The 14,770-nt window shown below is 44.5% G+C and overlaps 1 protein-coding gene across 15 annotated transcripts in view; it reads right to left on the bottom strand.

Moving 5' to 3' along the window:
* Trol (terribly reduced optic lobes) overlaps positions 1–14,770 on the bottom strand; it is a 132,160-nt gene that overhangs the window by 73,936 nt on the left and 43,454 nt on the right. For all 15 annotated transcript variants that reach the window (XM_070671530.1, XM_070671533.1, XM_070671532.1 and 12 more), the window contains exons 8-9: positions 14,459–14,716; positions 13,761–13,877 (exon numbers count right to left, since the gene is read on the bottom strand). In XM_070671530.1, coding sequence (XP_070527631.1) covers positions 13,761–13,877; positions 14,459–14,716 — 375 coding nt within the window. The remainder of the gene's footprint in view (positions 1–13,760; positions 13,878–14,458; positions 14,717–14,770) is intronic.

The raw sequence follows: 14,770 nt of genomic DNA on the forward strand, positions 1-14,770 counted from the left end.
CCGCATTAATGATATTTCCGCGCTTCTATTGTTCCACGTTTGACGTTTATATTTTTCTTAAAAAAGAATAGGAATATTCAACGTTTCATTGTCTTCGTAACTTTTAAAATGTTCGAGGCTTAATTAGATATTTAATTTTTGTTTAATATGTCGGTGAAGAAAAGCTGACAGCGCGGAATTTCAACAAGTTTTCACGGAATAAAGAATAGAGCTTTTTTTTTTATTTATATGTACGTCAGTCTTTTTACCACTTAGATTATCCGAATTTAAATTGTCCGTAAAAGTTGCCATTATCTTGATTATAATACGAGCGAAGGGCGGACTGCGCCTTTCGCGATCGCGCTTTTCGTATTGACGACGGAATGCCATGCGTAAAAGCACGTCGCGCAGATGCATGTTAGACTTTCGTTACGTGCCTCGGAAGGATTTACTCGAGGAAAACTCATGCTCGCTCTTACCCGAGTCGCAAATGAGATTTTTTCGGACTCCGTGCCCTGCATTACTCGCGCAATTTAATTTCGAATGTAAAGAAACCTCCGATGGATTAGGAACCCCGGGGTGACAGCGTTTCGCCGCGCGAGCTCGTAACCACGGCACTTTACGACGCGCGTCAATCCCAGCCCGGATTTATTCGCCGGGGATCGTAAAGAGAAATTATACAGGCGGTTAGAAATTACGCGGAATTCGTCCGTCACACCGTAGGAGAGGAATGAGATGTCTAACGGCTTAACTTCACCTTACAAATCGCTCGACGATACCGGCTACATTATGCACGAGCCTCGGTCGTTCGGGAAGGTACTTTCCTGGGTTACTCGTGAAACGCGCGTTGCACCTCGAGCAAAACAAGTTACGTCCACCTCGGGGGAACGTAACCGTGATCACGAAAGTCTTTCGAGCGCGACGGTCGAAATTTTTTGGGGGGGGGCCGTGGCCGGCGGAGTCGATCGGCCAGGGGGAGACATTAGGCTGCGCGACTGTTCTCGCTAATTAAAAACGTTACGTTCGCCACCCGGCATTCATGCGAGCGGGGAGATCTACGAACCTACAATTTTACGAACCGCCGGCGGTGAATGCGGGACGATATCCCTCGATCACTATAATCGAAGCGCGTGAGAGGAATGAAGACGTCGCGCTGACCGAATCTGGTAGACTGCCGTTAGTTGTCATAGACCGAAGGAAGAACCATCCGAGTGTAGACACCCCACCGCCGCTGTCAACGGCAGAAGCGTGGGAGGCACTAAGCTACTTTGTATTTTTTTTTTCTTTTTTTTTTCTTTCTTTTTTTCTGTCCCTCTTTTCGAACGGTCTCCCTCTACTACTACGATGCATCAGCGCGCGACAACGCCGAGTCATTGGCGATGGCTCTTGCTCTCGCACTTCTTCCCATGAGTCGAACATACACATGTTACAGCCCTTCGGAGTGAGTTCACGTTCGAATAAACGTGATCAAACCTTTCGACAAAGGCCGCGAGGAAGAGAATGAGAATAATAAGAGCGACTGGGACTTCGAGAGAACTCGCGCGATAGGTTCATCGACAACTTGCTCGGGCGAAGATGAAAGTAGGGGGGGAAAAAAAAGAAAAAAGAAATGAACGCGCTAAATATATGCTGTCGTCTCTTTTCGATGGCGATAATTTTGGACGGGGGGATTAGCTTTCAGGGCGAGCGACACGCTTCACAAATGCGGGCTGCACTTTTCCACCCCTCGTAAAGCACGAGCATCGAAGAGACGTTTAAATATATACGAAGCGATGAAATAGGTGCCATAAATTCGGGAGCATGCCTACGCACGCGGAAGTTTTCCGTATGAAAACTAACGCAAAAAACTTTTCCGGGCTGCGAGCATGGGAAAGTGTGCAATTGAATATTAAAATAGTTTATCAGATCCTGAACTCGCTATATAAAGTTATCGTAATTTTACATGCCTCTGTGTACGCTAATTTCTATCTTTAAAATTTTTTTTTAATTGAATATAATTTGTTAAAGAAAAAAAAAATGTTTTTAGGAAAAGATCCGATCGAAAAATAAATTCTAAATTAACGTAGAAAATGGTTCAGTGTACAGGCGTTATTTTTGCGACGTTAATTTTATTATCGGCTTGCGCAACCAGATGAGATATATTTTATCTTCAACAGGACGAGAATGTGATAATGAGTATGGAAATAGATGTATAAATTGAGTATCATATCGCGACACTATTTATGAATAAAACCGATGCGAGTTCAGGGATCGAACGTCGAATAGTCAGCCAAGAAAAACAGGGACTTTGATCTCGAAACGGAAGGGAAAATATCGTCGGCTCGGTGAACGGGTAGGCTTATTTAAGACCACCACGTTGACGTCTGGATCAGTCGCTTTCGAAAAAAACCACTACTTACACCGGGTTACAAACGCGGGACAGATTGAAACGCGAGGAAGACATTTCGACATAGAATTTTCTTGACCGGCTTGACAAGCGCGCGGGACGATATATCGTGCTTTCACCCCCTCAACTCTCACAATTATCGTTAATTACATCGGTCCGACAAACAGCCGGGTCTATCAGGTTGACGGCCGCAAGCCCACCTAGCCGAACTACCCGCAGTTTAATTCGATTCGGGAGCGCGTTCGACGGGAAAGCGCACCACATGACCGCCGGAGTTGCGACACGTAAACGAACACCGCGAAATAAAATCCGGAATTTTCCTGCCGACGGGGTTGTTGTTGCTCGAGGTGCCGCGGGGGAGAATAATCGTTCGTAAATTCGTACCACCCGGCTTCGATGATCGTAAACTTCGCGCGAACTCTTTCGGTCGTCTGACTTCTTCCTGACTGGCCGGCTCGTGCCGGCGAAGTAGCAAAGTCGCAGGTTCCCGATGCTATCGTCGGCGCGTACCGGAGCGGACTAGGAGCGCGGACTAGAAGTGAACCGACCCGTCGTGTTCCGAGCGAGTAACTGTCGGCCGAGAGAAGCGTGGGAGGTCTTGCAGGTACCGCGGCTCCGTGGCGTAATGGCAATCACGCGGGCGGCCGACACAGCCTCATGCCGACCCTTTGGCGCGCTTCGACCTCTCGGTAGTTTCCGGCGCACGCTCGGTGCCGCTCGACGTCCTGAGCCCGAGAGTCGGCGCCGCGTCGTCCGCGAGATAAACTCCGCAGATGAACTCCCTTGATCTCGCTTAACCCTTTTCTTTTTTTTTTTTTTTTTTTTTCTTTCTTTTCGTTACTCCAGTAATATATGGACATTTGAGTTCTGACGTGCTCCCAAAGCGATCGCAGTTTAAACTGAGCATCGAAGTACTTGCTTCGTTTTTTTTTATTTCGCTTTTCGATTCGGACAAGTGTATATTAATGCAATTGATTGGGTGCCGGCGAAAATAAACAGGCCTACTGGTTAACTGCACATTATTTGGAGAATCGATTAAATATACCGATTATTTGCACATTATATTAATATAGCGTATATTGAAAGAGATTAAAATAAAAAAGGAGATGGAAATTACGTGCTTTAGCGCACTGTCGATGCACGATTTTGAAATGTTTGGGTAAGAATATTATCTCGCCGACAATGGATATTATATTGCAAATTTCTGGCGTATTTCAAACGTTAAACATTTCGCTCTTACCTCGAGAAATGTTTTAGAATTTACGACGATAAAATAGAACAGCGAATGCTCGTTCCAATAAATTTATTGTACACACCAGCGTCACTACTGTCCATCATTATTATCGATGACGGGTTTTATCAGTTTCTATTGAACTTTCACGCAGAGACACATTGATGAATATCAAGACAGCGGCGTGCGGGGGGGGGGAGAGGGCGGTAGCAGGTCGGCACGTTCGGCTTGCTTTTTGCAAATTATAAAACTTTAAATAAAATAACTTTAAAATCACGCGGGGAATCCCGAGCCCCGGCCCACGGATGGACGTGCTGACGTGCGTAACGGGGGAGGACGGGGGTAAAACGAAAGGGGAGCGGAATAGAAAGACGGCGAGGGTGAAATGTACTCGCGACACGATGTAGACACGTCGCGGAAGAAAAGGGACGGCGCATGTTTATTCAAACCCATCTTATATCGCATTTTCATACTAATGGACTTTTTCAACTCCGACGAAGGAGAAAGGCGGGCGGGAGGGGAGGCGGGGGTGGGTCCCGGTGTCGAGGAAGAGCGAGCGTGTCCTACGTTTCCGTTCTCCGGCCTTCGCTTTGGAGAACGTCGAGCCGGTTCCACGACGTTTCCTCGGTTGACGAGGCCCCGGGATTATCATACTCGCGTTAGCATAACAGTTAGAATATCGCGAGGCGAGAGACGGACCGAGGCAGGCGGAACGAGCGGCGTCAAGAGGTGCTCTCAATTTCTCGGCTCGCCGTCGAACTCTCTGCTCCCACCGGGATAAACGATCGACCGACGACGTCCTGATTTATACATCTATTTTCCGTAATCGGGACGGTAAACCGAGCCATCTCGTGTAAAAAAAAAAAAACGTAAAAAAAGAAAGGAAAAAAAAAAAAAGAAATTGTAAAGAGGTTGAAGGAGATGCGGGTACAAAAGTTAATACGATCCATTTAATTCGAAGAGACTCCCCCCGAAATGGGTTATTTTTGTTGCCAGCCGTACGGAGCCACGTTTCTATCTTATCCGTTTTACTCGGTGAACGATTTTTTTAGTTACATACTTCACGTGTAAAATAATAAATTTCGACAGAGATGTTAAAAATAAGTTTAAAATGATTTACAGCTTCCGCCTTAATATTTAACAATCTAGCGGAATAATCGAAACTGGAAATAAAAATTAAATGTATTTATTTCTAATCAGGTTTAATTTATAAATAATCTGTGGACGCTACATAAATTGAATTTTCATTTCGCGATGTTCTTGCCATTATATTTTTAATTATATTTAAAATGTTTATTATTATACCGTCGAACGTTGCATATTACTTTGCATTGTTATTAATACATTTAATAGATATAAAATAAATTAAAGACTGTATAATATGAGATTTATAACGAAACGTTATCGATTGTTCTTTTATATTTACATGTCGTTGAATAATAATAGCCACCGATTGTGTCGCTTGCGTCGTTGATTCTCGCAGCGTTTCTTCGCTGTTGCATTACGCGAGATTGTGCCCAATCAATTGCATAGACATACGTTGCAGGAATAATTCTTAACGATACGAAATACCGTCGCGTCCTCCTATTCAAGAACAAACCTATCTTTCGAACTTGGTGCGAGAACGCGCGGATGTTTTTATTAGAAGCCGTCCATTCATCACTCTATCTTTTTTCCGCGATCGTTCTCGGCGTGCGGGGGCCCGCGTCTTCCCTTAAGACGAAATTAATTCCTCATTACGCGGCGTAATTCGCAGGAATTTGACCGATTCGGTCGCCTTTCGCGCACGTCATCCGTAGGGAGGGAGGAGGCGCGTCCCGCTTGAGGGGTTGAAAATTACTTTCGGGAGTCGCGCGGGCAGAATTTTCGTTCTACTCAGGGACGATTAAACAAATCCAGAACGCCGAGGCCGCTCGCTTCCCGCGCCGTAATTCTCTCGACCGCGTACGTATTGCCGTAAATTGCAAAAAAGGGGGTTCTGAATTGCAACGAGCAACGGCGCGTGCACGCGAACGCCGCGAAATAACCGCGCCTGTGTTTGCACGTCCGTGTGCGACACGTACACGTGGCTACGACGCATCGGGATAATACTGTTCAAGAGTCAGCGCTCTCTCCAAGCCGCGAGAAATCACGGTTTTGACAATTGAAAAGACCCGGTGCGCGCAAGGGAGGACAGAGAAAGTAATCCTTAACGTGCATAAGTCGCTTTTAAATCGCCACGCATCTTTTATTCATCGGGCGGATTAAAGAAAATCGATGCCAAAAGGCGAAACCGGATAAAACCCCCCCGCTCAAAATATTATCGTTGTTCACTCGCATATCAATTTAAATTCAAATTTCTCTAAAAGGAACAATTTTGAAATATTTTTACGCGGACTTAAGTGACCCTGCCTCCGAAGCTCGCCGTTAAAATTTCATAGCAATAGTTCAACGATACCGTTGAAATGCAATTATTCGATCATCGGCTGCATAATAAAGACAAAGTTATTTTCATGCCTTGATTTAGTATTTTCGCAAGTTTCGAGTAAGATATTTAATATAATTTATTGGATCTGGCTCGAAATAAATTGAAGCGAAGGATATTTATAATAACGATTTTCATTTTAAACTCACTTTCGGATTAGAGAGAGAAGGGAAAAGGTTTTTTTTTTTTTTTCACGTATATAAATTTCGTTCAAATTTTTATTCACGGCGGAGATTACGCGGATAAGGGTTCGATTAATGCGCGAACATGATGTTTGGAGGATCAACCTCCGAGGAATATTGTTGCAACGTACTGTACTTGCACGTACATATATACCGACTGTTTGTCGTTGGTGCTGTTCGTTTGTTACGAGTGGACCTTAAGTGTACGAGGTGCCACGGTAACGCCTACCAATCTGCTGTTTGTCCTCCAACCACCCGCTGTTCTCGCCGCCACCCCTCAGCGCGCTTAATTCTCGCGAGCGCGAAATGAAGCTTAAAGCCGAAAATGAATTCTAAAAAGCGAACGAGCCGCCACCGCTGATAAAAGCAAACCCACTTTTCGCGTTCGGACGGCGCGAGGACGATCGCGCTTTTCTCGCGCCTGTGAGGAAAATCCTTTATTAATAATTAAAAAATAAAAGGGGCAAAAAAAATCTAACGTCTTACGGTAGTGCGTACCATTGGTTCGAAATAAATTTCAAGAGTCTTAAAAATGGACAAAGGTACATTTTTCGAACAAACGTTCTTAATAACTTAAACGTTTTATTTTACTCAATTTTATTCGCCCGGACTTGATGAAATATAGAACTGAAAAATTATCTAACGTATCGATATTTTAAGAAACGTTCCTTTTTAGGTTTGAATTTAACGTTAAGTTTTCATGTTACGCGAAAACTTGTACGTTTGATCGAAAATTTACGCATATTACTATTTATAAAGTATATTTAAAATTTATGCATGTTTCGAAAGAAACTTTTTAAGAATTTTGCATACATTAAATCTATCTGTCACGGCCGAGAGTGATATTATTCGTAATGAAAATTGATAAGTTGCGAAGTATGTATATGTCTTCCTACATTCCTGACTTATCAAGTAGCTCGACTTTCAATATGTCGGGCTTACGAGACCCAGCTGACGTAATTAACGCCTTTATCACTTATGTATATCACACGGGATGATGATAGACAAAAAAAAATGAGATCACCGCTAGGAATCATCGGGTCGGGATGCAAAAATAACGACACACTATTTTCTCCATTATATTGCTTGAATGTATAGATGAGATCCGTAAAATCTATTAAGACTTGAGATCGCTTTCACACGTGAGACGGCCGGCGGATAAAGATTTTACACTCGACAGCTAGAAATAGTTACAGTAAATGTTACCATTTAAATCGCTCAGTATACAACTACCAACTATTCCAGCTCACAAATAGCCGTCTCCTGCAGTAACCGAAACTTCGGCTAACGTTACGGCCACTGAATATTCTACTTTCTATACGTTTCAGGCGCGTCAGAATTTTCTGAAAAAGATTAGTTTTGAAAATTCGTAGAATTCGTAGAATTTTCGAAAGACTCGGCGAGAGACGTTTTTAAAAAAAAAAAAAAAAAAAAACGGCGAATAAATCTAACAGCGATTTTAAATCTAAATCCCATCCGGAAATTTATATTAACAAATTTTAATAGTCTTTTACCGAAGTCTATTGTATAATTTTGTCGCATTAAACACTAATTATTAAAGTTAATTTGTAACGATATGGCGCGCTATCAGAATCAGTTACATCCAACAATAAGACTGCCTAGCGAATTAACTCAACCAGGCTAAGACACAATTTGAGAAGGTATTATTGTAAACGCGTAAAGTGTCTCGCCGGCACCCTCAAGTCATTGATATGCACGTGGAAATAACCAAACTTGGAAACGGGGACAACTTCGTGCAATCGCTCATCTTCTATTCAGCCAAGTCGCTCGACACATGTTATGTCATTTATCCCTTAGAAATGGAATACGTCTCGGCGTAGGCGTTATCCGATCTAAAGTAGGCATGCTAAATTCATTCGTTGTCTGTATTTCATATCAACGCCAGCATCGCGTACAGAAATAGCGGCGCGACAAAATATCATCGCGGGTACCGATAACGCGAGGTATTAATTTGTTAAAGAGACCTGTCCGCTAGTGCCGTGATAACACCGGATACCCTATCGCGCTAATAAAATATTCCGCCGATGTATTTCTGCCACCGAATGCACGAGTCACAACTTTAATTTGCGATAAAACCGATTGCATAATGCAACTTGTTATCCGAGGTCGAACGTTTCGCAAATGTAGGTACATGAAAACGTCATAGTACGTAGTCTCGTCTATATAGAATCTTCACGTGTGTATATTCGTAAAGAAACACAATAAAAACCACATGAATTTCTACGTTGCCACCAGACGACGCCGCGTTTCGAATCGCACCGCCGTCGTACCGTCGCTCGTGAGTATTCCAATTTTAAATAAATTCAACCTTTTTTTTTTTTATTATAAATGCGCGCGCTGGAAAGTCAAAGACCAGCGACGGGAAGGGAATAATAGGACGATATTGTTTCTTTACGGGCTGAGCTGATTCCGATCGGCGTAATGCAACAATTTGGCGCTTCGCTCGCGTGTGTTCGAGAACAGAGCTGTCGTTGTTGAGAATGAATGCCGATGTTATTTAACGCATACCGCAGATAAGCCGCGGCACATACCGACACGACCGTCGAAGGTGGAAATAAATAAAAGAGAATAAATTGATAAGATATAACATTATGCAGCTTTACGGGCGCCGGTGCTCGGCATGCGAGCGGTCAATTAGAAGCTTAGCATGTGCGGGACGATGCAAGCTCGTTTTTCGCCGCGAAAACCGTCCGCCCTCGCCGTCTCGTCTCGAAAAAAAAAAAGAGAGAAAAAAAATGTAAACGAAGGGACGAACGTTCCTCCCTTGATCGGCGTAATGTGACTTCGCGCCGCGGAGATGCGATCGTACAACGACGTGGATCATGCTAGTGCTACGGCATGCAACAAAGACAACCTTTATACGTTATCCACCTGGCACGAAACGTTGATACGCTATTGATAGGATCAAACATGCATCCGCGCGCGTATTACGCGTGCTGCCCGTACCTACAATGCACGTTAAGCTCCGTCGTTCGGACGCGTGACACTATGACTGATGTCTCTTTTTATTACTAAAAACGTAGGGAAAAAGAAAAAAAAAAGAAAAACTATTGGAAAACGTGGAAAATACGTAAATTTTTTTTTCTCGCACTTCTTTTCGCACACAAAGAAGTAGGATGCGATATTTCGTTAAATTGCAGTACTTGTATAAATTTTTACGTTTCTAACACCGTCAATTTTGCGAAGCGATTGAAACCGGTTGTAATTTCAGTCTATGTTGCAAAAGACAGCTGCACGCTGCTCGTGAAAAATACAGCGGTGTACCTAAATGTTCGACTAACTACGTACGGGAGGGGATATCTGTTTTTGCAACTCAGGAATCTATTGTTTGTCCCAAAACTCTCGCGCTGGGAAAAAGGTAGCTCGCGTGTAACGCACGTATGGGAGGCCGTTTCATCACGCTAGTTAATTATCGCCCGGACGTTTTCCCGGCTGCGTTTTGTTACGAAAAAGAATTTAATATAATTCGATTTCGCGCTTAACGGACGCCGCGCGATGCGTATATTGGTTACTAAGTGTGGCTAATGGTACCCTTTACGAAACGTTGTGACCTATTACCGGTTGTAATAAAGAAAATTATCTTTACACATTTAACATTGTTGGAAGAGAATACCAGAAAAATATCGTAATGACATTTACTCGCTTGGTAGATATCGTTATTTGCCTTCGAGCGCCTATCGATCAAAGTTAATGTACGTTAACATAATTCACCATCTTTTACCCACCACCGATTATAAAATGTTAATTGCAAGAAAAGAAATTTTCAAGATGTAATTAAAAAAAAATATTTTAATTGTAAAAAAAAATAAAATTTAGTTAATTTCACAGAATCACGTAGAACAAAATTTAAAGTTCCGCGATGTGTGCTTTGTAAAGTATCAAGGTGCGTTCGGTATTGTCACAGGTTGAAGGGCACAATAAAACCGAGAGGGACGTTCGCGAAAGTGGCAGTAAAGCGATAGCGGGCAATATTTCCAGATACGGTCGACGCGCATTAGTCGAGTGGACTCCTTTTTTTTTACGGACGTTTTTCGGACAGGCGGGGAACGATAAATTTTCGCAACCCGGACGCTCGCAGGTGCGCTCGTGTGTTTACGCTGGCGGCGGTGGAGGCGTTAAGATGTAATGACATGCAAAAGAGGGAGTTCCGCGTAAACTTAATGGTCGTACGACACACCAGTCAGCTTGTAATCGGACAAGCATCAAACGCCGAAGGCACGGCCTACTATTACCGTCGTCTATTACCGTGCCGCGCCGACCAAGTCTCAGCTTTGCGTTCGTTCTAACTGTCGTTCCGCTTTATACTTAAACTGCAAATAGCGGTACGGATTATCTCAATTTAGTTTGATAATTCATTATTATACGCATACGTACGGGGGGGAGGAAGGGGGAGGAAAAGGATTTAGTGAATAAATCGAGCACGATACGGCGAGTTAATACGATCGGGTGCAAGTTCTGCGACGGACTCTTTTAATATTTGGGGCAGAATTATCGACTGTTAGCATTAATAAGTTCGTAATAACAATATTTGACTTCGTTTGGTATGACGTGGGTGCACCGAAGTGCGGAAAGTCCTTATCGCAAGAGGTACGAAGGAGTCTTTCCTGAAACTTCGGTTATACTTCCGTCAATGAGTGCATCGCGCCACCGTTATAAACGTAATCGTGAATGTCTTCGCGGAGAAATATCGCGGACAGTACCGAGCCTCACTGGCGCGCGATAGTTTCAGATCAATTTCGCGGCGCAAAAGTATTTCAAATTTTTCAAGTCTATTATTGGAACGTTCGATATTTCCATGCGTACGTATTCCGAGGTACCGTAAACTGCAAAGATGAGCTTGCGTGAGCGATATTAATTTAGAAATGGATTAAAAACGTGAACGTAATTTTGAAATATTTATCGAGCGCGATAAAAAGCTTACGCTGAAATTTCGTCGTGTAACTATTTTTTTTATATTTTTTTTTTGGCACCCACTGCCTCCTCGACGCTCAAGGATTTATCGTTGGTAACGTTTAGGTCAGCTGGTCTATATTATACGCTCAGGACGCACCTGAATAATGTTCGAAGACGACGGGGGTTGACGTTTGTCGTGGCGGTGCCTAGCGTGCAAGATATCTCCCTTCTCTCTCGGGTCTACCTTTCTCCACGAGGTGCTCATTCCTCCCCCCCCTTGATTTCCCCGTCTGTGTCTATCGTTGTCGCTAAGTTCGCCTTTTATCCCTCCACCCCTCGCCCCAGCGATACTCATAATTGTCCGAGGAGGCATATCGCTGGCGCGAGGGAGGGTACGAAACCCGGGGACACGAAACTAGTTATGGCCATTCTTACTCGAGAGAGAAGAGAGACGGAGCGCGTCGAGGCGGGGGGAAGGAGACACCCTCGAGCGAGGGTGAATCGACGACGGGAAAGAAAGACAGGGATGGGAAAAAGAGAGGCTACGGTCGTGCCTCACCGAGGACTGAATACTTGAATATTGATTAAGCATGCACATCGCGATTACCGGGAGCAAGTAAAAGCGCTCTTCTTGCCGGGCCCGCAACCTGCGTGTCTGCGGATATTTATGTGAAGCGGTGCTTCGATGTCCTCTCCCTTCCTCCACCGTGGCTCCCGTGCCAGTTCTTCGTCCTACCCGCGGGCGCGAGTCCCCGGTCGTCTCGACGGGATAAAAAAGGCCTGCCGGAAGACTCGGAAGATATCCGCCAGCCATGAGACGTTTAAATGATGAGAGCGCGGATGTACGGAAAGCGTGCACGGTTGCTTGATTTACGATCGGCCCCCGCAGGATTATACCCTTCGATCGCGAGCCACCGCGCCGCGAGCGAGCGCTGCCCCAGTTCGCCACCGGTGAACGATTAACGGAATAGCGGGAAGCCGTTCCTCAATTTGTTCCTGCTCCTTTTTTTTTTTCACCCGCCCTCTCCCGCACGACGCACTAGTTTACGCGAACGGAAACGGCGCCGGCAGAACCCGCGGATGCGCACAGCACGGTTCTAACGATACTAAAATTGCTCTCGACCGTTCATAATACTGCGAAACTACGAAACCAGAATCGCGATTAGGTAGATGCCCCGTACTTGAATCAACCGAGAGCGGATACCTCGATCAACAACCGGCCTCAACCAAGGCACGGTTATTTGTCGACGCACTGGCCTCGCCGAGAACAGAGCGCTTCAAGTCGTGATTATGAATTGTTCATTTTCAATGGGGAATAATTGCGAAATCGGGATAATGACGAAAAATTCAAGTCTCCGCGAGTAAAGCGCGAAGGTTTTGTCGTGCGCGCATATGTACGCCGCCGACTCGTTATGCGCATTGTACAAAATCGCGGAAATGATTAGCCCGGTGGCCCCTCCCGAGTTTTTCGCGAAATGCTGCCGTAGATAAATCGTAATTACATATTTTGGGATACTTCGTACGCTGCATAAAATTATTTTCCGCCATCACGTTCGTTCTTTTTGCGGTAAAAAAAAAAAGAGAGAGAAAAGAAAATAAAAAAAGATTTTTTCTATCAATTTTACAAAGAAATGAAGAAGCGCGCGGTGCGCTGTAAATTACAACATGAATACGTGAACCGTAATTATTCGATGCTTCTTCACGCTTTCTGAGGGAGAGGCGCGGGAGTATAATTCACAAGCCGATACCACTGAGCTAATTTACCCCCGGCCGAACGCGCGCAGCTGTCTAATTAAGCTGGCTTTCGCGCAACAAAGCGCCGTACGTGTAGCCGCAATCGGGTGGGCTTTACAACACCGGCCGGTATCTGGCGCTTCCACGTTGTTGACCACGATCGTCCTCCACTCGAGCCAGAGGAAGCTACAGGGGGAAAAAAAGGCCGGGGGATGGTGGCGCGGAACAAGAGAGAAAAAGCTCTCGAGCTTTGAATATTCAGTAGGTACGGTACCGGTGCGCGCCACCCTCCCCCCGTCTGACCTTATTTTTCTACCGCGGAAAAACCTCAGCTTCCGTCGCTGCTTAGGGATTCCGTTTCGCCATTCGCGGAAAAGACACGTCGCCGGAAATTTGCGGGAACGCCCGCGGTAGAACGAGGAACGGAACGATTTGAATTAACGCTGCGGCGTCGGGACGCGTCGATCCCGATAGTTTCAACGGGGTGGAAACGAATACCGAGGGATGATGGTCCTATCGATCTCTCGGGGTCGGTAGAACAGGTAACTGAGTCTCCCCTGTGCACTTTATATAAACTGATAAGCTAACGTTCGTAGGTAAAGCACGCGAGGTGTTCCTATAGTGATAAGGACCGTTCGTTACCTAGCGGTCGGTAAAATCAAAATTTCGCAACGATAAACCGGCTGATTGATTCAGCAGTATCTTTTTTTTAGAATTATAGATTTAATTGCGTAAATTTCTGACTCACGCGAATTGGCCCAGCTAGTCATTAGATGACAATTAGGCTCAATTTTCATTCGAGATTATTTTATTCTGAAATAATAGTATATTTAATTATTACGCGGTGTCGTAAAATAAAATTACAATTACCTGGATAATTGCAGTCGTGTTCGTCGCTACCGTCTTGGCAATCTTTCACAAAGTTGCATCTCTGTGATTCCAATATGCATCGGTTTACGTCGCACGCGAATTCGCCAGCGCTGCAGCCTGTAAAACATAAATCGTTAATACTCTAATTTTTTTTGGAATTATTGCAGTACGCTTTCACATTTTTATTATTATTAATATAAGCAAAAATATAAAACATTACCTCTTAATTTAAAAAGCATTACAAAAATAGACGTAATCACATTTATATTTTTATTAGCACATTGCATGCATCGATGCGACAAATATCTAAGAATTCTAACAACATATGTACAATTCTAATTAAAATTTTATATATAACAATACACACGCAATATTGCGAACATACTAAAAAACATCGTATCACAAAGAAAAAGCACGTAAGGTACACTCAGCGCGCAAAGAAAATCGAACGTAGAATTAATTAAAAGAACCGGTTCGTTATCTTAACGATTCGCCGATTATTATAATTTTCGCTTTGCAAAAGAAAAGAATATTAAAAAAATTTTTTACAAATAACAAGAGAAATCGTGCGGTCGCTCGCTTTTCAGTCACGTCGATCTCGGTGTTCGCCAAAAATGACGAGTCGGTTCTTTCAAATCGCCGGGCGTGTTACGGTTAATCCCTCGGGCCGAGGATCAACCCTTAGCTCAATTTTGTACCTGGATGCGGGCAATCGACTTCGTCGCCACCGTCATCACAGTCCGGGACACCGTCGCACTGCTGCACCGAGCAGATGTAACGACTACCGTCGTGACAGCGTACCGTGTCGTCGGCGCGGCATTTGTTCGTGGTTGATCTCAACGTCGACTGCTCGTTCTCCCTGTCGATGTCCGGTGCTTCCGGATTTACCTCGGGCTGTGAATTCGAGTCCACCGGGAAGTACGTGGCACGTGGCGGCACGGTCGAGTACTCGAAATCTGTCGTTTCGTTTATCAGCGTGGTTTCAGTGTCGGCGGCTCCGATTTTTTTAC

Source organism: Cardiocondyla obscurior, linkage group LG23 (genome assembly GCF_019399895.1).
Source record: "Cardiocondyla obscurior isolate alpha-2009 linkage group LG23, Cobs3.1, whole genome shotgun sequence".
Classification (NCBI taxonomy): Eukaryota; Metazoa; Arthropoda; class Insecta; order Hymenoptera; family Formicidae; genus Cardiocondyla; species Cardiocondyla obscurior.